Raw genomic sequence first — 22845 nt, 5'->3', positions numbered from 1 at the left:
TGTTGTGTAATACCGGAGTTCAGAAGCGTCTCGCGTGGTTTTGTCGTTATTTTAAAATTAATGTTGCTTACACTAACAGAGGTGTAGTGTTCTGGATTTCTATTTCTTTATTTATTGCTGGTGGGTTTGTTTTGAAAGTTTAGGAGTTTGTGCATTAACCACAAAATGATGCCTTATTTCTGATTTTTCACCTTAGGTGGGTATTGAACTACCTAAAAAAACTGGATGCACAGCAAGTAATTTAACTTGATTTAAACTTATTTTTTACTTAATTTTGACATTTTTTTATTCTATTTTTCTGCTTGCCCTATGCTTCTGATTTCTCAAGGTTGGTACCAAGAGTTAATTATAGCTGAATTTCTGCGAGGTGGCTCTGTCGGGTGCCCATACTCGGCAGTACGTGTGATTGACCTTGGTGTCTTCGGCAGCTCCTGGTGTATGGGCTGCCCCTCCCTGTCTGTGTCTGCCTCGTCAACCACTTGTTAAAGCTGCTGTGTGCCAGAGAATGGCGAGTCCCGGGCTGGCTTCTTTTAAAAAAGGAGGCGAGAGAAAAAGGTTTTTAAAGGAATTGAAAGGGGAACTGAGAGGCAGTACAGAGACCACAGTTGTTCCACTCAAGTACCAAGCAGTTTAGCACAGCTTGGGTGGAGGGGCCAAAGCCATCCAGCATTAATCTAGCAGGTTCAATTAGAATGCACCAGATATGAAGGGATGTGAAGTTGTCTCTAAGTGTCATCACTACAGACTTAGCCCTGCTGGGTATGACTGCAAAACATGAATTCATGCACATAAGTTGCCAGCTAAACTTTAGCACCGGTTGGTAACTCAGAACTAAGTACAAAAAAACATTTATAAAGTCAAGTTTTATGTAGGTTTTGCCTAAGTGATGTAAATAAAACTAAACTTTGAAAAAATTTTTCATAGTGCAGTTACCCAGCTTTTAAGTGTCTACTTCATTTGCAGATATAATTATAACTTTCAATTTGTTCAGGAATCCCTATGAGGAAAAATACAGATTAATTCGGATTGGAAATCCAGCATTTTCCACAAGGTTGTTGCCCGTCAGAGGAGCTGTTGAATGTTTATTTGAGATGGGGTTTCAAGAGGTGAGTATAATGTAGTAACGTGAGGTATCTTCATCTGTTTACATAGTAAAATTTAAAATTGGAATTTTTTTTCTGCTTCTTTAGTTGCAAGGCAGTAGATTTTAGGGCAGTTGGTGTTTTCTTTCAGTCCTTGTGTGCAAATATCTGTAGCTAACCAGCAGAGAATGTGGCTGCTTCAGAAAAATGGTGAGCTAACCGAATGCATAGCAAGATTTTTGTTTTGCTGCTCAGGCGCTGCTGGTTTACTGAATGGCTGGATACACATCCATGCTGGCACAAAGGAAGTGGTGGGAAGAAGGGTGGAAACCCCTTCTCTTTGTACTAATCTGCTCTTTGGTGAACATCAGACATTGTAAATGGGTGTTGAATATGCCATTTTAAAGAGAGAAAAAAATTTAAGAAGCCCTGCTCTTCTTCATGTTCCTACCATTAGTAGGACCCTGTAGTGATTTAGATAAGGGAAGCTGATCTGATGAAAACTTAATCTTCCAAAACGAAACCAGAAATGTTTTTCAGCCAGTTGACAGCGCAGCTGCACAAGTACTGGTGTTGTCATGACAGCAGTGAAGGGCGATAGACTGACTGTTCAAGTAATACAAAACCCATTTTTAAAAGTTATGAAATGTTATCCTAAAATAGTGTTGCGTGAATCTTGATTCAGTTGCAGTCAGAAGGATGCATTTCAAAGATTGCTTTGTGTTCTGAGGTGGTCACTGTCTTGGTGGAACTTAAACTGCCAAAGCTTGTTACAGAAGCAGTTTTTATAATTACTGGAAAGCTGGTCTAAAAACCCAACTCTTTAACAGTGCAAAGCTCTTGCTTTGCTTTAATGTGTCTGTTTGATGCCACAAACTGTATGGGTATGTACATATGTTACTTAGGTCCAGCTGTTGTGAGACCTTTACCTTCTCCTTGGGTAAAGTTATTACTGTAATTTTTTAATTAAAAGAAAAAGTCTACTGAAAGAAGTGGTGACTGCAGGGGGAGAAATGGTTTGTGGATTTATTCTCATGCTGGTGCTCAGGAGACTTTTAATGGTGTATTTTAACCAGGAGGTGGGTGGTGTAGCTAACAGCAGGTCTCTGAGAGTGTGTTGCCTCAGTTTTACAGTTATTGTGTCAGTCAAAGCTGGAGCTCACAAGCTTCTCTTCAACTGCATGGCTAATATTGTTCTTACTTTTGTTTCTGCTTGATAATGGATTGATACATTCCATTTAGTTTTGTTGTTTTTTTAAGTGTTAACACCAAGTCTCCATCTGCAGTGATATGTGACCTTAAGTAACTGTAGGTAAACAAATTACCTTGATAAATAGAAGTACTGCAGTGGTAGAAATTGAAACTGTTAAAGGATGAATGCTTCAGGATATTCATGTTTTTAGTAACCTGTTCCTTTATGTTAAGTACACATTTGATTCTGTCATAATTACTGACCTCTTGTAATGCTACCAGTAATGCTGCAGTCAAAAATAAAACCCAAAAGTCAACCCAGGTACCAGTTGTAACAAGAGTAATATTGCCTATCTAAGAACTTAAAACTTCAACATAAAAGATACCAGTATGTATGAGAATTTCCAGCAGATGCTGTTCTAGGGGCATCTTCCCTCAACATTGGATGTCTTCCTGTGTTGCCTAGGATTTAATTATGGTACTGTGAGAACTGAGCATTAATTGTTCATTTCTGTTGTTGCTGCTTTCTGTGCCAAACCATAATTACATAGCCCACGAATGGCTCCACAAAATAAATTACTAACCAAAGCATGTTGCTATGAGCCTCTTTCTCTAGATTGACTCTAGGTTCTTCATCTGGTAGGCTTCTGAGGCTGTGAGAGGCTTCGAGCTTCTGTTGTAAGGGACCTAATCTAAAAAGCTGAATCCTGCCAAGCCATAGGATGCTAACTTCCAGTAAATACTTCAGCTATAGCTACAGATCATTGACCAGCTTAGACCTGCATTAATTGTTGAATTCGCTTGTCTAAATTTCAGGGAGAAACTCACTTGGTATTCCCTAAGGAAGCTTCAATTGAGCAGCTACGTAAAATCAGAGACTTAATTGCTGGAGAGAGGAGTAGCAGACTGAATGAGTCAAACCAAATCCACAGATCAGGATCCTCTGAAGCTGTCAGCAGCACTCAGACAGCCGTACAACGCCCTTCGAGACCTGTTGCCCCTGCCCGTCAGCAACCAGAAACATCACTTGTGCAATCTCTTGAAATGGTAATTGTAATCTGCAAACTTCATAGGCTCATTAGTCTTGCATATAAAGATTGAAGAAGAATTAACTGTTGTGACTGTTAGAAAGCTAACTATCAGAGAAAATGAGTAGACTCCAGATAAGCACACTGTTAAGCCTAGAGCACCTCCGTCTGACCACATAGCTGATCTCGCTTTAAGAAGGTTGGACTAGACATTTTTTTCCCCCAGTGGTTTCTGAAGGTTTTTGAGTGTTTTCTTCAGTTTACATACAACTTAAGCATGAAATGTGCTATAAACAGAATATTAGCAAGAGATTTTGTTGAAGATGTCTGTGAATATTCTGATGATCAGAGTGTCAAGAAAAAAAGCAGATATGTATTGAAAAGGAGCAGCAAGATGGAGAACAAGGGGGAGAGTGGGAAGCTAAGACTAGGGTTGTGTTTGGTGTTTGAGAGCCATCAGAAGAAGAGGAGCATAACCATAATGCTTATAATTGTTGGTGTCTTGATTCTTGCATTATGATCTCTATCTGTAGGCCTATGAGGAGGGCTTTCTTTTTTCACATGTGCCTGTCATTAAAAACAGAAATTTAGCCAGACAAGGACAAATTTATAGTTATTTAGGCTAAGTTTCCCTTGTCCAAGAAGTTGAGGTGACGTTCCTGATCAAGACAGAGCAAAGTCCTTTCATCTGATGTTAATGGGCCTAATGGGAGAAGACTCAGCACTTCATACAACTTTGAAAAACTAAGTTACACCTCTTGGTAGAAGCTTTTAAGGATGCTTTGGTTTAACTTTCTGAAGAGTTTTTCCTCCTAGAACCAGTGTCACTTTGATCTCAAAGTTAGTGTAAGATGAATCCCTCCAAAAGCTCAATTCCCATGCATCCTTAAACACAATTTGCGTGTTTTATGTTATTATTATCAGTATATTGTTGGATATGAACCATGACATACTGTTTCTTCCCAGTGCCCACCCAAGTCAGTGAATGAGAAATGGCAAAGCATTATTTGAAGTGATAGCTTTTGGGCATAGAGAGCACTGAATGAGCCATCCTCACACAAAAGGTCTTTTGGGAAAGCCACTGTTGTAGGCATGTTGTATTGAGGCATTTAATGTAATTATGTTAGCATGGCAGTAGTTGCCTCTAAAATGTGCTGACTGGATTTGTTTTACTTTGGAGGTTTCTGGGTTGGTTTTTTGGCCTGCTTCTGGATTTTTACTGTTTCAGCCACTTCTGCAGTGGTGGTTGGAAGCGATTATGGAACCTGCAGAGGGATTTGCTGCTGCTGTACTGCTTAGTAAGGGAAGCTTTAAACGTTGAACCTGCAATGACAATGATGCTGCACAATGTTGACACAATGTATTCTGAGGTTAATCCTTTCAATTTCTAGTTATTCTGCCCCAACATACACTAGTCATTAGAGTTGTGGATCCATTTCTCTGAAACTATTCATTTTCCATGCCTGGGTGATGGGACCAAACTTACTACTATTTAGAGGCATTACTAATGCAGTGTTGTCACTCTGCTAGAATGCTGTATTTAGCTGATCCCTACAGGGAACTATATTGATAGGTCTCTGAGCCATTGAATTTGGTCTTTATAGTCTGAATTGATTGGAAGGAAGTCTGGCAGTGACCTGGCCATTTTGCTTGCACAGCAGTGGGGGGTTTGATTTCCAGTGAGTATGCTGCAGAGTTACAGTTGTGTTATTGTTGTATGCACTGCTGGCAGATGTCAGAGAGATTTAGAGTTGTTTCTGTAGTGCAAGCATTTTTTTCTTGCCTGTGTTTCACCTGTCATTCATGGGAGGCCTGGTAAACACAGGGAAAAGCTTACTTGAAAGAACAGAGGAATATTCATAAATACACAGCTCTAGGAACCTAGCCCACCATGAATTTGCCTCATTGTTTTCTTCTGCATTTCTTGTTATAAAATATTCTTGACACTTAGGAGAAGGAGAGCTATGGCTAGTGTTAATTCTGGTGGATGGATTCTGATCCCTTCCTGAATGGCATAGTGATTACAGGACGAAAAGTGTATCTAAACTTAGAACTGCTGCCAGGTTCACCTGGCTTCTACGATTAAATGTTTGCATAACACTTCATACAGTGGCTTTTATAAAGCAGATTAAGCACTACTGTAACACTGATGGTTTTGCATCAGAAACCTGAGTTGTCAAAGAGTCTGGGAGTCCTGTTGTGCTGAGCAATATCCCTGCATACCCGTTCAGGAAGCTGATGGACCATGAAGGTCATAAGGCCTTTGGCAGTCTCTAATGTCCCTTATTTCTTCCTTTCAACTTGCATTAAATGAATCTGGACACAATGGAGTTTATAATGTTACCTACAGCTGATGAGCTCCATGAAAAGCAAAACAATCTCTGTTCTGTTTTAGCAGTTATGAAAATTAAGGACTGATCCTGAAGTACTGTAACAGCATCAAAGCAATCACTTGTAATTTGAGTGCTCCTTTAAAAGAAGTTTTCTTCTGAAGAGTTCTCACACCTGGGTGTATGATACTGCATTTGCTGCAAGCACCTCAGGAAAGCATTGCGTTTTTCATTAAATTAAAATCGTAGTTAACAAGGCTAAAGGCTGAAACATGATGTAGCGATAGAGAAAAGGTAATTTAGCAGTGCCACAGGCTTCCTCCAAAAATATGCCAGACTCTTACTTTCTAAGTCCCATTTCACGTTGTGTATTGTTCCCTTTTAAATGGGAAAAAATGGTTTGCTCAGCTACCAGCTTCATTATTATTACCCTCAGCTGTTAGTTTTGGTATCTGTGTGTATACCTTATTGTGTGCAAGATGCCTCTAGGTGACACTCAGGATAACTGACTGAAGGAAACCTTGTTCTTATATCCAGTTGCTGCTGAAACAGACTGAGTGGTTCAGTGGCTGGGTACTGGGCTGTCTATATAAACCTCTACCAGAATTGATCTCTAAAAGAAGGAAGTAGAAACAGACAAGCAACATTCATGAATAAGAAATAATAAGCAGAATTCATCAATAATATAGTTCTACAAACCAGTGTAGCAGTGTCCAGAAAATAAAAGTGATTGCATGTCTTTTTGTGGATTTTGGATAAAAGGTGTCCAAAAGAAAGGTGGAGGGGATTAGGTGGGGAAGTCAAAGACTTTCCCATTAGAGGTGTCTTTAAAAACAGTTTTCTCCCTAAGTTAATTGATTTTTCACTCAAGACACTATTCAGAATGCTCAGAGACAACAAGACTAGCTTTACAGTTTGGGTGGTGGTGTCTTCAGTTCTTGTTGATATCTTTGCAAATAAACATTTCACCGATAAATAAATATATAATGTAAATATGAACATAGAATTATGACTGACTTAAACTAAAATAGAAGAGCTTGATTATTCTGCCTGAAGGTGAAAATTCATAGATCATCTTGTGATTAAAAATCCTTTTGCAGGCTGCAGAAATCTTGAAAACACTTCAAACAAAATTTGAGGGTCTTGTATTGATGTATGAGAATCCTTCTATTCAGCAAAAAGCTCTGGCTGCAATTCCCCTCCAGGAATTGAAAAGCAAAGCTCAGAAAAAGCTAGCACAAGCTACAAGACTGGACAAAGGTAATACTGCCGAGTTAAAGTGCATATGAATGTAGAAATGTTCTTTCAAACATACTTAGAAACATCTTTCAAACATTGTTGATGTGTGTTTGGTCATATGTCTGCAAGTTCCAAATGCTGTTTCTAAATTGGAATGGCCTTCTTCCTAATTTGCTACTTACTTCTCTTATTTTTATTTCTCTGTTGTCATCCATCTTTTACTGCTCTTATGTAGAAATTTTGGACTCTTAATTTCTGAATTAGTAGAAAAAAACACTGGGGAAACAAATGTTGCATTCCTTGAATCTCAAAAGAAATAGCTGCAGAAGAGGAGGGGAGCTTCTTGTTCAAGTAGTCATTGTTATGAAATTCTCAGAGTGCAGTTTTCCTGTATGTACTACAGTTCTAAATTCAGAATAAAATTTTTAAATACCACTTGTTTTCTAAAGTGATATTGGTGAGATTTTGAATGAGATCTTTCCAAGATGCAACCTGATTCAAACAAATGATCACTTTCCTTCCTAATCCGTAAGTGAATAGGGTTATACCCTGTTCCTCATGGAGCTAGATATGAAATGTAGGCATAAATACTTGTGGCATCAGTGTTTAAAATTTATATTTTCTTCATAAATGTGACTTTGTTTTGAATGTATAAAGTTTTTGTCAGTTAAAATGACATATTTCTATTTTCAGGGGATGGTTCTAGATTTGTTTCAGTGGTATGGTGAAATGTTGCTTTATAGGATAAATGTTTTTAAAAATACAATTCCAAGATCATATTTAAACAAAAAAAATCTTTTTCACCATGAATCTTTGATAGAAGACTGTTTCAAGCAATTCTGCTAAATTTATAGGAATGCTCTTGGTTTGCAAACCGAAAATAATCTCTTCACATGTTTTTTATAAATTACTATGTGGTGTCTCATACAGCCACACAGTAATATGTAATTGTGTCTTTGGCATTAAGGAAATTTTTGACAATGGATATTCTTGGTAATTTTTCTTTTATAAAACTGTATTGGGAAGTAAGAAACCATGTGAACAATTACAAAGCATTCTTATTCAGCAGCATGGGACAATACAGTGGGGAAAAGAGATTTAGCGCTAATAAATTACAAGTATTAAATTTCTTTATAAAGGAAAAAAATCAAGAACAAGCCTGCCTCTTAGACTCTAGTAGTACTGTGCACATTGTTTAAAAAGGGGAAGGAAGGGGGAGGAGTGTCCTGAGTGCTTCTTCCCAAACCATCAGACTGATTTAGTCAAAATGGCTTCCAGACCTTAATTTAGATACTGATAAAAGGGAAAGGATGGAATTCCACTGTTTCAGATTGTGACAGCCTCAAAGCATTTTTCAAGAGCTTTATAGAAACATTTGTTTTGGAATGGACTGTGTATGAGATGTTTGGGTAATTGGTTTTCAGCTTCTTGGTTTCTGTCCTGCTACATTAAGATTGTCACCTGCAGGAATAAATACTTAGTGCTAGGGGACACTTGTGTTTAGGATAGGCCTTGCAACACATAGTGAGCATTTTTGGCTCATAAAGACTAGGAAGATAACAGTCATTTGATGAGAATTGTAGCTTTGATTTTATTATTTCCCTTTGCCACATTTCATTAGAAAGATAGACTAAACAGTCAAAAATAGCTGTGTATCACAGCCAACTGTTTCCTGTTCAAATAAATCGCATTTGTCATTTTTCCATGTGATGTTTTAATGAAGGATTTATTTTGCAAATCAAGGGAAGAACATTTATAGCGTAGCAATCATATTTTCACAGATGGGTCTAGTTTGAGTGTTGTTATCCAGGAAAAGAGAGTATGGCCTGTGCTAGAAATCTTCTCATTCATCTTTTAGCAAAAAGTTTGAATGTACAAGCATATGCATGTTGTAAGCAGTGAGCCTTTCTCTGAGTGTTGAGGCACAAAGGTTTTCCACATACATGAGTAAAAATGGAAATTTTGCTATAATTAGAAGTCAGGTATTTTTGCTTTGATTAACAGATGATCTCTTCTCAAGCACTTCATGATCTTGGCAATGTGTGTTTAATGGCGTTAGTGCTCCTACAGAGCCTTTTGTACCAAGGATGGCTACAGTTTCAGAGCAAGATGTGAAATGAGCTTAAACACTCATCTTAGGGGTTTTTTTCACCATCCTGAAAAAGTGCATAAATTTTTAGTGCAACTGCCTTCAGTTTCCTTTTAGCAGCATTTTTACGAATTTATTTTATATGTTAATATTCATTAGTCAAACTTGTGTGCACTGTGACTAGAATAAAGCTGTAGTGCATAAAAATAATCAGGCAGTAATACCTATGAGTGCAGTGTGGCCTAGGTGATAAAGTTATTAGGAAGAACTATTTGAATATTTATGTGTCTGAGAAGGAAGAGTATCTCTCTGCACATTGTAACAGGATGTGCATTTAAAGATTCTAAGAAGTTTAAATGAATGGATCTTCCTTGAAAAGCTGGATTTTTAGATTTGTTTTTAGGTAAAATGGGGCTATTTCCAGGTGTCAGAACAGTGAGAATATGTAAGTAGATTCTAACTCCTGTTGTAAGCAGGAAAATGAGCCAGAAGAGTCTGGTGTGGTGAAATCAGCTAGAGTAGAAAACAAAAGACATCCAGTGTCTGCCTTGGGTAAGCTGAGAAAGGTGTTTATTTGCTGAAATTCGAACAAACTCAACATGTTTGCATGGTATATACATATTTTCTACAATAATTAAGCTGTGTTTGTAGAAGGTCTGTTTATAGAAAAGCCTGTACACCTGGTTGTTTAGATTGCTGCCAGTGTCTGGTTCTTGGTATGTTGAAATCAAAGCAATTGTTATTCCTATGAATAGGAAAATATTTTGGAGCAGAAAAATAATTAACTCTCTGTTCAAAAGTCCTAGAAGAGTATGAAGAGCATCAGGAACTTCATCAGGCTGAAATGTAAATCTGACTCGTTTTTCTGAAAAATTTCTTATTCTCATCTAGCTGTAGTATTAAGTACTGCAGTTTTTTGTTCTTAAGTTTGAACTTACTCAGTCTTGACAACTTAAGATTTTCTTTTTTGTATGCGTTTAAGTAATATACAAAGCTTTTTAATACAGATTTTATATTTAAAAGTACATAAAAATATATAAAGGCCCAGCAATGCTAATTTGCATAGACACTGTCAAGTTCAACTAAATTACTTTTCCATTTGAACTGTGTGTTGTATAAATTTTACAGGTGCACATGTGAGTGAAGAGGATTTCTTATTGTTGGAGCTTTTGGACTGGTTTAAGACTTCCTTTTTTCATTGGGTAAATAGTCTTCCTTGCAGCAGGTGTGGTGGGCAGACAGAGCCTAAAAGTGGCTCCCTGTTGCCCACTGATGATGATCTAAGGTGGGATGCCAGACGAGTGGAAAACCATTACTGCAACCAGTGTCAGCTCTGTAATAGATTCCCAAGGTGAGCATACAGAAACTTGCTGTCTTTTTTCTTTCAAGAAACAGCTTTGTATTTGTGTATTTTGTGAACAGGTGAGAAAGTTGTTTGTTCAGAGAGTAGAGAAGCTGTTTTAAGTAACATGATAGAATGTTTGATGAACCAGCAATTTCTCTGCAAGATCAGAGATTTTTAAAAACAATACGTGCTTTCTCTTATGTGGACTTGTTCTGAATACTTGCCTGGGTTGTTTGGGGTTTTTTTAATGTTAATTTGAGGAACTACAGCTTCTAAATAAAATATGTTAATATTGGCAACTATATGTAGGTAGTGTTTTGTTGCTGCAGGGAGAACTTCACTTCTGCAGGAAATAACAGTGTAATGTACATCTTTTGCTGAGTCTATAGCAGAAGAGCAAATATACAATTTATTTATGCTTTTGTGACATTATGCTAACTGTTTAAAGGACCAGAATAAAAGTAATATTTTAAGATGTCTAAATCAATTTTGAAAACTTAACCAGATGTGTTTTGGTGCTGCTATAAATGTATGATGGAGCCATGTGAGTTGAGGTAGCATTCTGCTCAGATGTATTTTGTGCAGTATAGCAGTTATTTCCATTATCTTCTGTGGACTGACTGATACTGAAGTCTGTTCAGATCATCAGAACACGATGTAAAGATTTCTGAAAGGTGAAATGTATTTTCAATTGTTCTTGTTTTGTGTTGTTTTTCTCCTGTAGGTATAACAACCCTGAAAAACTTCTGGAAACCAGACGTGGACGCTGTGGCGAGTGGGCCAACTGTTTTACACTGTGCTGCAGAGCTGTAGGGTTTGAAGCAAGATACGTCTGGGACCATACAGGTATCAGTATTCTGGATATTGTAACGTTAATACAAACCTGTGCAAGAGGAGGTTATGCATTTTATGTCTCTCAGATCATATTAGCCATCAGGCAGCATGTGCAGTTACACAGTCAGCCAACAAAGACAGTATACATTCAATTTCCTGTTCTGCCTGATGAGGTGAAATACAGTTCTGCAGGTAAGGTCAGGTGACTGATTTCAGAATGATACAATCTTTAGCTGAATGTAAGGGACTGTGATCTTAAGAAAGAGCAAGCTTTCGTACTGTTTCTCTATCTGGATGAACAGAAAACATGTTCTTTCACCTGTTTCTTCATTTTATAAATTGGAAAAAGTTACAATATTCTGCAAGATTAGAATAGAGGGTCTATCTTTATAAGTCACTGTTTATTCTTGGCCTTTGTTACATAGATCATGTGTGGACCGAAGTATATTCTTCATCTCAGAAAAGATGGCTTCACTGTGATCCTTGTGAAAATGTCTGTGATAAGCCTCTTCTCTATGAAGCTGGCTGGGGAAAGAAGCTCTCCTACATAATTGCATTCTCCAAAGATGAGGTAGGAGTAATGATGCTAATAATGAACAAACTTGCCCTGAAGTAAGCATGCAGTGTGTTCCACCTTGGTGTGATTTTCCAAATTATTGTAGAAAAGCATAATTTTATTAACTAGCCTCTTTAAATGAAGCAAGATATATGGAAATTTTTGGTTGCTTTATTTTCTTCCACTTGTGCTTGAGGTGGTTGATGTCACCTGGAGATACAGCAGTAAACATGAAGAAGTACTCTCTAGAAGGACAGCGCTCAGCGAAGCTACGCTGCGAGAGACGATTAATGCACTAAATAGAACGGTATGTAACTTCCCTTCAGTGGGTTTCTGAGAGTGAAATACAGCTATCTGCAGGAATCTGTGAAGTCCTCAAACAAAGGAATGCATTTGGTAACCTCACAGGGATATCCATGCACTATGGATAATAAAAAATACTGTTAATGACCCATTTTACCCTGAATACATAGGAATCAGTCGCAGTGCTGAACTTGTGGGAAATAATATTCTTACATATCATTATTTATCTTATCATATTATCTCTTACATACACAGATGTGTGTGTGTATATATTGTTTTTCTTAGGGACTTTGGAGCAGACTTGCTGGGAGTAAACTGCAGCTCTTTAGTAACTATGCGGACTCCTTCAGGGTGACTGAATGTTTTCCACGTCAGGGCTGCTATAACTTGAAAATGTTTACAGTTTTAAGAAATGCACGTTTCATTTTCTTTCATTAACTTTTTACAAGCTCTAGGATGTGAGAGGAATGATTCATGGGCTGTTTCCAAGACTTCCAAAAGGTGTTGATACCATCAGCAGAGCTTTGACTCAGAGCCACGTGTATTTACACTGTTCATGCTTAACATCCCCAAAATACATGCAGCCGTTTGCACCTGTGTGTCATGGTTCAGAACTTCTCTGCTGAGCTTTTTCCACTCCCTACCTGGGGCACCAGGAATTAATTCAATATACTAGAATACCATAAAACCTTGAACCACCTTGAGGTTTCCATTTTGTCCTTCCTTCCTTACAGGGCTAATTCTCATGCATGGAAGCTTTAGTTCTAGTGGTAGTATACAGCTGATGACTTAAAGAACAAATTAAGCCTTTTTTGAGGCCTACTGGCTTGAGAGTTATAGCCATACATTAAGACTGTGAGTAATTGAGCTGGACTAATATTTAGAGACCAGAGCTTGAAATAATTTTAACAGTAATGAAAAATTAAGAGTCACAGAGCAGAGCACTGAGAAGAGTAACCAGAGCATCAAAGTGCTTAAAGGAAATTGTGGATTGGTGTTGTTAATTTAGGATAAATCATATCAAGCTTCCTCTGAGCTGGATCAAGATCAGCAGTGATGCATAGGGATATCGTAAGTGTCAGGACAACTGTTAAGACTCAAGAAGGCCTAATGTTTCCTGGAAAACTGCTGCAACCACTGGTTGTCATCCATCAACAGAAGTAGAGATGTGTTTCCCCCCTTGCTGTGTTAGAACTCATATTTGGCATCTGGAATTTGTTCAGCTGGAGCTGTTTCTCATCATTTCTCTGTATCTACTTTTCTTTGTACAGTTCCATATTGTTTGGAACAAAAAATTCTTCAAATGTTTCTTTTGTGTAATCTCTATTAGCAAAACTTGCTGGGGTCAGAGCTGCTTTTGGGATAATTGAAATGCTTATCAGCCTCAAGTTTCAGGTCCCAGTGGGCTGAGTGTGCATGCCTTGGGTGATCACCAAAGCAGAAAAAAAGATGATGTGTGTAATAATTTATATACTCAATGCTGAACTTTTTTCAGCCCCATGTGAGTTTATCCACAGTTAAAAGAATGAAAGGCTTCACATTCCAGACTTGTATTATTTGACATGAAGATCATGTAGACAAAATACTAACATCTCAATGAAATTTTTTTAAGTTGTTTACCAAAAAATTGCTTATAGTTCTATTCGTGTAGGTAAAGACATGTAATTCTCTTTTAGTTTTCACTAATCTTTCTGGAACTAAGTTTTTCTTGATTTTCTGACATCTGAAAAACAGAGATGTCATGGTTTGTTTATGACCCAATCAGTGAAATAACGCTTTCAAAGATTTTTGTTTGGGCTTAATCACAAAACCAAAACTGTTGCCAACCAAGTCACTCTGCCTTGGAGAAGAAAATGATTCTTGCCTTCTCCCAAATAATACTGAGAACAGCGATGGTAGAGTATACATATGAATAGCTATAAAAACTGTTATGGAAGTGTTCTGTCATCCAAATAAATGTATTAAAAACAAAGCACAAACATTACTTTAAAACAATTCCACACAGTGCCTGCAAGTTCCTAGAGAAAACACTGCTGTCACATAACTGTGTGCTTATAACTGGTTTGTATTTCTATTTGTGGTATGAGATTAATGGCTCTAACAATCAGTCTAGACTTTAAATATTAATCCATTTTTTCAATTCTGTTTTTCCCTGTTGGTGTCACTCTAGAGCAGAATTACAAATACCATTTTTTCTGAATGTTTTCTTTTTTCCTAAATGTCTTTTTTCAGAGACAAAAGTCTTTGTCAGAAAATAGAAAAAGAGAGCTCCTGGAAAGGACTATTGTGGAGCTTGTTGAGTTTATTTCTCCTAGAACACCTAAACCCGGAGAATATGGTGGAAGGACATCAGGCTCAATGGCTTGGCGAGTAGCCAGAGGTGAAATTGGTTCAGAGGTATTTAACTTTTGCACTGTTGACTGTCTTAGAAGTGGCTAACTAAGGCTTTGTGATTTTGGTCTAAAAAAAAAAAAAGACACTTCATGGTAGATAGCCAGATTCAGCTCAAACAAGTGAATCTTGCAAAAACATTAGGTGAAAGTTTGATGTGAATTCAGTAGAGGTCCATGAGTTATTTTTGAGAATTGATGGTGGTCTATGGATTCTAATAATGTTTGGGACTTCTTGATATAAAGTGTGTTTTGTTCTTAAAAGTTAAAAATACTTTTTTCATTTAAATTAGTTAGTTTGGCAGAACTAGAAAGTTTAAGTTAGTTAAATTGGGAAAACTGTAAAAAAAATTTGTATTATTAGGTACTTCAAGGTTTTAACCAATAGTAGGTTAGTTCCTGGTTTTAACCAATAGTAGGTTTTGACCAAGTATTTTTGTTAATAAAATGTGGGAGCAATTAGAATTGTGTGAATTAAGCAATCTCTTAATAAGCTTTATTGATTTTCACATCAGTATTTTTTCACTGTTTCCAAAAGCAAGGCCTGACCTTTATGCTAAGATACAGTTTCCCAGAACCATAATAATATTTAGTTTCAGTTAGGATGCAAAGATGTGGCCTCAATTTTGTAGCAATCCCATCATGTGGAATGTCTAACTGTCCTGAACAGAAACAGTTAAGTGAAAGTAATGAGCTTCTTAAGATTGTCTTAGTTTGAGAAACTAATAGTTTATTGCAGTTCTCTGTTGTTTGGAAGATTTATTTTCTGAAACTCTTAAGAACAATTACTTAAAAAATATAATACTTGAAGTTAAACAGTTTGTACTTTTAAGTTTTTTGAAGTTGATTTGTAAACTGGCATACACAAGCACCTGTATATGGTAGTCACAGGCTTGCTATTCAGAATAATCATTTACTTATTCACTGTACAAGCAACGTACTCAACATAAAAATTTTCTGTTCTGAAACTCTCATTTCTTACTTAGATGATACTACTTCATGTTAGTTTGTTAAAAAATTACTTCTAAAAGTAATTATTTGAAAATTTAAAAAAATAAAATTACTCCTCTGCTCTAGAAAAGTTGCAAGTGTGCTGTAAGGAACTGTTTTAAAACTTTTCTTCTGCAGAAATGGTTTTGTACATGACCTCTCTTAAAAAGGACCTTTTTTGTTTTCACTTGGCAGCAAAACTGAATTGCAAAACCATGACATACTGTTTAAAAGTAATGTCGTCTTGAGGGAATTTAGGCATTGGGGAATGAAGATGCTTGTATGTTTTTGCTTTTTCAGAAAAGAAAAGAAGTAGTTTTTATTCCCTCTGAAAAGGAGAAGACATCTAAACTGTTCCATCTCGTCTACAATGTAATAGATGATAGTTATACACGGATTTCCAATAACAATGAAAAAATAAGTGGCTGGGAAGCAGGTGTTTGGAAGGCAGAATCTATTTGGAGAAAGGTTGAAACAGATTGGAAAATGGTAAGAATAGCAATTATTAAAAGTCTATAATGTTCAGTAAAATTATGATAACTCCAGTAAAACAGAAAACCCTTGCCAATGTTTGGATTCAAAACCTCTCTTGGTGCCCATAGAATTTAGCAGATGTTAGTAAATGCTGTTGTTAAGATTCAGTAAGATTGCCAGATGTTATGAGAAATTAGAAATAAATTTAACTTGTCTTTCAGAAAGGACGATTGAATTCTCTGCAGGTTGGCAAAATCCTTGCCAGAATGCCAAATTTATAAAATGGCTTCCTTAGGCTTGTGGGAAAATGCTGTTTTATTGAAAAGTACTTCTCTGGAAATAAAAAAAGGTGTTTGTTGTTTTAAGAATAGTTTTATAGCATATCATATCTCTTTATGTAGGAAGGAAAGAAATTGCCATCCTAAATAATACAATTCCACCTGCAAGAAGAGAAGAACCTATCAGTTATCCAGAATATTGTATACCCTGCCCAGAATCCTTCCCTAGTGTCAGGACTGAGCAGCACAAGAGTCAAAAGCTCTAAATCTAAGACGAGAATTGCTGCCTGTGGAGTGGGAAGGGGTCATGTACTAGCAAACAGCTTTTCCCACAACAGCGACCAACGGTGGAACTGAGCACTCTTGTCAGGGACTAGAGCATGTCAGTGCTTTTTTCCTCTGTCATTTTACTAGTCTGAAGGGTCTCTGACCAAATATTCTTCTAGCTTCCCATTGATAAAAATGGAGCTAAGTATGTATCTGCCTCTTGAGGTTTTCTCTCCTGGGTCTGTACATAACTGACTTGCAAAATGCAGTGGGGGAATTACTTGAAGAGGCTATGCTGCCCTAAAGAGAAAGAATAAGGAAAGAAACGGGAGAATTGTACAAAAGATGTCACAACAGGGTAGACTTAATAGTAAAAGAGAAGTAACAGAAACTCAGAGTAAGGAACAGATGTTGTCTGCTTCTCCAGGATCTGCTAAAAATCTGATAGTACATTATGTTTGCAATTCTGCAATGATCAGTTATCCTCACTTTTACGAGAAACATGTTGTCCCTGCACTGAAACTAAACTACTGTTTTTCTCAGCTCTACTAATCAGATAAGACAGGGTGGGACTAATCTATAAGACCAGGCAAAAAGACTTTACCCTTGTATTCACTAACACCTCAAAAGGATGAGATTATGGCATTGAGAAATTAGGAGCTGCAGCTCCAGGTCTCTCTTATGCTTGTGGGTAAGGCATGTTAGTTCTGCAGGAATTTGCATCCTACAAAAAGTGTGTAAGAATCTTAGAATTTAAAATTTCTTTCCTTTGGATGTTGTTTGTATAATGGGAGATAACAGCAGAGGGAAAGGTTGTTTGGGGTTTGCCTTTTCTTTTAGTACAAGAATGCAGCTTTGGAGTATGATTCAGCAGCCATCCAAGAACTTAAAAGCCAAAGGAACCTTTACAGTAATACTTGGTTAACATTTATTATGTGATGAATGGAAAGGCATTTAAATCTGAAAGCCACAGAAAATGTATCTGTAAGTATTAGATGAAGAGTAACAGAAAATAACCACTTGGTTTTATGGTACACAATGCGAACAGGTACAAACCCCAAATTCAGTCACATTACCCAGAGATAAGCTGGTATCCAGGACCACAGTAAGGTGATAGTAATAGTGTAAGAACCTATAGATCTGAAATCCATGGATTGGTGAAAGGCTTGTTTTCCAGAAGAATTGCTGCAGTGGAAGAGAATTGAATGAGTTGGTTGGTTGGTTACATTTTTTCCCTCTGAATTCAGACATTTTTCAAATAATACTAGAAACAAAACAGCCCAGTTTGAAAGTTAGGGGAAAGTCAAAAAATACACAAAAGAAAACTAAGTTCTTTTTTTCTAATTAAATGCTTGGATAATATAATGATAGATGAAACAGACTAATGTTTGAGGCTTTTCTAGTGTTCCAAACTGCATTTAGTGCATTTCAACCAAGTAGTATTTAATGGGGTGTTTTGGCTTCCGTACTCAAAGACAGCAGTACAGTAGGATCTGATCAAGGGAAAGCTCTTGCTAGAACCAGCTGAGATACTCAAAAAATATGTGGAGGTCAGCACTTTAATGAACATTAGGATTACATTGACATGAAAACAGCTTAAATCATTGCATTTTCATAGGTGATCTTCAGTGTAAGACCTCACACCTTTAGGGGTTTTGAGCTTACTTCAATATGAAAATAGTAACACTAAAATTCTGTTTAATAGTCTGTCAATTACATTTCTATATTAGGTGGGATCTTTAGTAAAACTAACTACTGTGTTTTATTATAATTTTATTCTGGTTTGTTCTCTCAAGAGTAAAAAATAAAGAGCGGACTAAGTCCACTCAGTATGATATTAATCAGAAGCTTGGACATGACAGAATTTTTATTAGTTTAGGATTCCAAAAGAATCATAGTAATTTGGACTCTTGAAACTGTAGTGTCTATTAGTTAGGTTTGCTGATGATAGATGTTGCACTTGAAAGAACTGTCAGGCACTTGCGACCAAATTCTTGAGAGGGTTCATAGTAACTTTAATGAATGTTAATATGTAAGCGTGGCTCTTCAGCCAGGTGAAGTTCAGGACAGCATTGGGACTAAATTAAATTATACAAAGTTGTAACAGTTCAAATAATGTTAATATGGTATTTATAAATGGCTGGCATGTATGATTTGCTTTGACTGAGACACATCAGGTCCTAGGAGAAGCAGTGTGCAGTCACAGCTGATGAGTCTACTGATTCCACCATTCTTTCCATCAGCAGTACTGAACAACTGAAGTGATACATGCATTTAAAAAGACCCTGAATTCTCCTTCTTTAAAAAATAATAAGCTTAGGTGTTTTTGTGGCTTGAACTTTACTATGGATATTGAAATAGTTTAGTGTTCCCTAGCAAGGGGCTGTGAATGTGTACGATTACCTAACTGTGGAATATACTTGGGGATGAAGAAAGAGGTTTTTAATATAAAATTGTACTTTGTACAGTTTTAAAGATTATGGGGCATGACAAAGAATGAAAATGTGCTATCTTAAAATTTTTATGTCCTTGTTATGAGGATTAATTAGATGTGTGTTGGTCATCTCAGTTTTTGACATGCTGATTGTGTCTTCTTTCCATGTAGGTTTATTTAGCCCGAAAAGAAGGCTCATCCTCTGCTTCCATCAGCTGGAAGTTTGAGTGCAAGTCAGTCGGTCTAAAAATAGATAACATTTCAGTTAGGACAAGCAGTCAAACATTTCAGAGTGGAAGAATACAGTGGAGACTTCGCTCTCCTACAGCAGAAATTGCTCTGATAGGAGGTAAGTGTTGAATTTAAATAATGTATTATATCATGTAGCAGAGGTGTTAGTGGAAATAAATAGTTTATATGGAGAGAGTACTGTGCAAACGCTAAAAACAAAATATGAATATTCTTTACTTTTCCAACAGCATTTCTTAGCAAGGTCAAGAAAATACTGTACATTTAATTAAAGGTGGTACAAAACTCAGTTTTATTAATATACACAGTCCTACCTGCAACAGGGCAGGGCAAGCAAGAGCACAGAGTGAATACAAGATACTTGTGTTTTACTAGGAAGGATAGATGCCTCTATGTCTGGTGGCAAATGAATCTGAGTAGTTGCAACTGAAATCATTAAACATCCATTAGAGCTTAGCATTTTTAATGCACATTCTGTTATTATATACTGCTTGGAGCTGTGGCTTACTGAATTATCTGTCTTTTCCTCCAATAGATAAAAATCTTTGCTCCTATTCAGATTTTTCTGGAGCAACGGAAGTTATGTTGGAAGCAGTTCTAAATGGAGGGGATGGTGAAACTGCATGGCAACACACACAGCTGTTTAGAGAGAGCTTAACAGGATGTGGGGAAAATTGCTTGGAAATAATTATAAAACTCAGTGACCTCTGAGAATCTGAACTGCAGAAGTGTACTTTGGATTCCTTGAAGAAATTATACCATGGATACAACATGAAGATTTGGTTGGCAATTCGTCTTCATTCTGCTGGCAGATTATTTCCTGTTTCACTGCTTCCATTAAACCAACTTGAAACTGCACGTGTATTGAATAGGTAAACATCACAATGAAAACCTCTTTGCTATAAAAAGAAAGACAAAAATTAAGGGATTGAACCATATTAAGGGTTTGAACCAATTAAGGGATTGAACCCTTTTCTTAAATTTTACAATGACAAGGAAAACAATTTTTAGGAAGCAAAACATGATCATATAAGCACAAAGTAATTGTAATTGATTTTAATTTGGAGTTTTGGGATTGGATTGCTGGTTTTTTTGGGTTTTTATAATCTACTTGGGAAAACAGATTGAATTCTGTTTTCCAATTATAACAGATGCTTCTGATGATTTCAAAATATTTTAAACAATATTAGAGGATTTAGACATTTTTTTAAAGATTGATTTTGTGTAGTATCCGGAAGTGCTGAAATTAAGTAAATTTCAATATTGCTTCAAAATTTCCTTGTTAAATGTCTAAGTATTAAACCTGTGTTTAATACCTAGAACTATTTGGAAGCATGGTGGTTGCTGGGAAAATAACCTCATTTTGAAAGAAGTGTTCATTATGTACCTAAAATTGTCATGGCCTGTGATAAGAAATTGAGGCTTAAAACTGAGTAAGAACATCATATTTTTTTCTATGAAAAAATAGGTTATTCATTATAAATGCTTTTTTAATAATATTAATTCGGATTTGCTTAATAAATCTTTTACAAGTTAGGCATGTAGGTTGAAATCCTTTTAAGCTCTTGTCTTGACTTGCTTTAAATACTCTTCCTGAATTTGATGTTAAAGTATATACATTTTTTTTCTGTTCAGTTAATTCAGTGTTTACATTTATTTTCAATCAATATAATAAAAAATACTATCCAGGAGACATCAGATGTTGCAGTGCTATGAATAAAACATGGAGTGAATGTTCAGATTAGATAGTCTTTATGAGAATGTGAGGAAGGCCTTGCCTGGATTATAGAAGAGATACTCTAATGTAGAACTAAAATACAAAGTTCAAACTATGGTTTTATTTTTAAATAAGTGAGAATTAAGGATGATGCTCTCAAGATCAGTGTTTTTAAAGTTTTTGTTCCTTTTTCTGATCTTTCCAACCTCTGTATTGATTTCCAGTGTTTGTCAAAAATAATTTATGTTGAAATAAATGTTTGCTGACCTTTCAACAAATCTAAGCAAATATAAAACTATTCAGATTTTATTAGAAAACTGCATATGCACAGTGAACAATGGAATCTTAACAAATAGTAGATTATGGCAGCTCAGAAGTGACAGAACAATGTGTGATGGATTATATACTTTAGAATGTAAATGAACAGTTTATGAGGGGAAGTAGAAGAGCCTCATCCCTACAATACAGATTAACACAGTGACAGGGTACTTACTGTATTGTACACACTGGAAGAAGAGTACACACTGGAAGGGTGTTTATCAGTGCTTGACTAATGCAAAGTGAATTTGGCAATCTCCATTTAAAACTACTGTATTTGGTTTCAGTTAAACACTTTTTCTGAGATTTTGAGTGGCAACTCAACAGAAGAGTATTTTAGGCTAATATGGATACTACCTTGGCAGAAAAAAGGAAAAGGAAGACAACTCAGGTGCTACCAGTCAACAAAACTGCTTCTAATTGATATTTTGATAGCTGAAAAAGTTACTGCTTTAAAGCAGAAATTGTTTTTGCAGTGTATTAGAGGACCTTGAGGAATTGCAGAATTCCTTAACTGCATCTGATAATTTGAAATCAGAAGGCAGAATATATTTAAAAGTAGTAAGATAAAGTAATTTTTCTCATCATTTTAGTCAGAATCTCTAGGGGAAGAGTGATAGCTGCAGATAACTCAAAACAGTAAAGTAATTGAAGTCCATTTTTAAAAACCTTGAATGAATTAAAAAGTTGGAAAAATTCCTTGCCAGTCTAATTAATGAAGTAGTACTTCTGTATTTATAAGATCACATGCAATGAATAGAAGTGCTTATTTTAGGAAAGAATTAATAAGTAACCCATGCTGAATAGAGCTAATATGAAAAGTTTAAATGAAACTTGTTCAGTTGTCTTTTGAAGTACCCTATAAATAAGGAACACTTTGAATCTCTTCACACATTGTTTTAAAGGCACTTATTTCCTCTGCTGATCTCCATTTCACCCCAGCTTTTAATACATTTTAATTTTTATTTTAACCAGAGGTAATTCCTCATCTGCAGTTGTTTAATGTTAACTTACAGTATTCTGAATTTGCAGTATTACATGGTGGAAAGATCTGTGCTGCAGTCTGCTCTAAAAGTATGGTTACTAAGTTATGCTGGCAATGGTACAATACTGGGTGAGTGGTAGATGGTGATCAGGGCACATGTAGATAGAAATCAGTGCTTACTCAACTTTTTAGAAGTTTGAGGAGGTGGAGATTAAATGAGGTAATTAAAAATACTGTTGCCTAGAAATATATGGCTTAATACAGGTAAAATCAGCAATGTTTTCTAGAATCCAGCTTAGTCAGGTGCATTTTAAAGAACAGCTGGCTGTTCACTGTGCCATCCATGGATGCCTTCCAGGGTTGCACTGAGGTCTAACAGTGAAATCTTTTCCATTAAAAGTTTACATAAATACTACATTACCCAGTTAATGCTTGCAAACTGATTATGGGGTACATGGTTTCCAACCGAACTATGTGGGAGCCTGTGCACAGAATTCCTCCTTTCAAACAAGTATTTGTTGCACTGTTTTCTGTCTAGAGTTGATCGTCTAGCTGTTGGTTTCTTCATATCCTGTTTTGACATTTAATGCTTAGTAATTTCCTACACCCCAGGAAGTTGCTGGGAAGTTGTATCCTTAAAATACATGAAGGAAGCCCCTTCTAGGCAGTGTAGAAAGAAAGAAGAGGTACAGAGCACAGCTATGCAGGAATCAAACAAACTTCAGTGTAAATTAGATAACCTACAA

General features: G+C 36.3%; 1 protein-coding gene across 1 annotated transcript in view; it reads left to right on the top strand.

The window, feature by feature from the left end:
• The window catches only part of NGLY1 (N-glycanase 1), a 21272-nt gene extending 198 nt beyond the window's left edge, over positions 1-21074 (top strand). The window contains exons 2-12 of the mRNA XM_014307965.2: positions 964-1106; positions 3090-3320; positions 6732-6891; positions 10088-10310; positions 11029-11150; positions 11564-11709; positions 11891-12001; positions 14230-14394; positions 15678-15866; positions 19002-19179; positions 19615-21074. Of these exons, the coding sequence (XP_014163440.1) occupies positions 964-1106; positions 3090-3320; positions 6732-6891; positions 10088-10310; positions 11029-11150; positions 11564-11709; positions 11891-12001; positions 14230-14394; positions 15678-15866; positions 19002-19179; positions 19615-19790 (1844 nt within the window). The 3' untranslated portion in view covers positions 19791-21074. The remainder of the gene's footprint in view (positions 1-963; positions 1107-3089; positions 3321-6731; positions 6892-10087; positions 10311-11028; positions 11151-11563; positions 11710-11890; positions 12002-14229; positions 14395-15677; positions 15867-19001; positions 19180-19614) is intronic.
• The last annotated feature ends 1771 nt before the right edge of the window (positions 21075-22845 follow it).

The sequence above is a fragment of the Geospiza fortis genome, unplaced genomic scaffold (assembly GCF_000277835.1).
Source record: "Geospiza fortis unplaced genomic scaffold, GeoFor_1.0 scaffold231, whole genome shotgun sequence".
NCBI classification, from domain to species: domain Eukaryota; kingdom Metazoa; phylum Chordata; class Aves; order Passeriformes; family Thraupidae; genus Geospiza; species Geospiza fortis.
The sequence above is the reverse complement of the archived record's forward strand: the minus strand, read 5'-3'. Positions and strand labels throughout refer to the sequence as shown.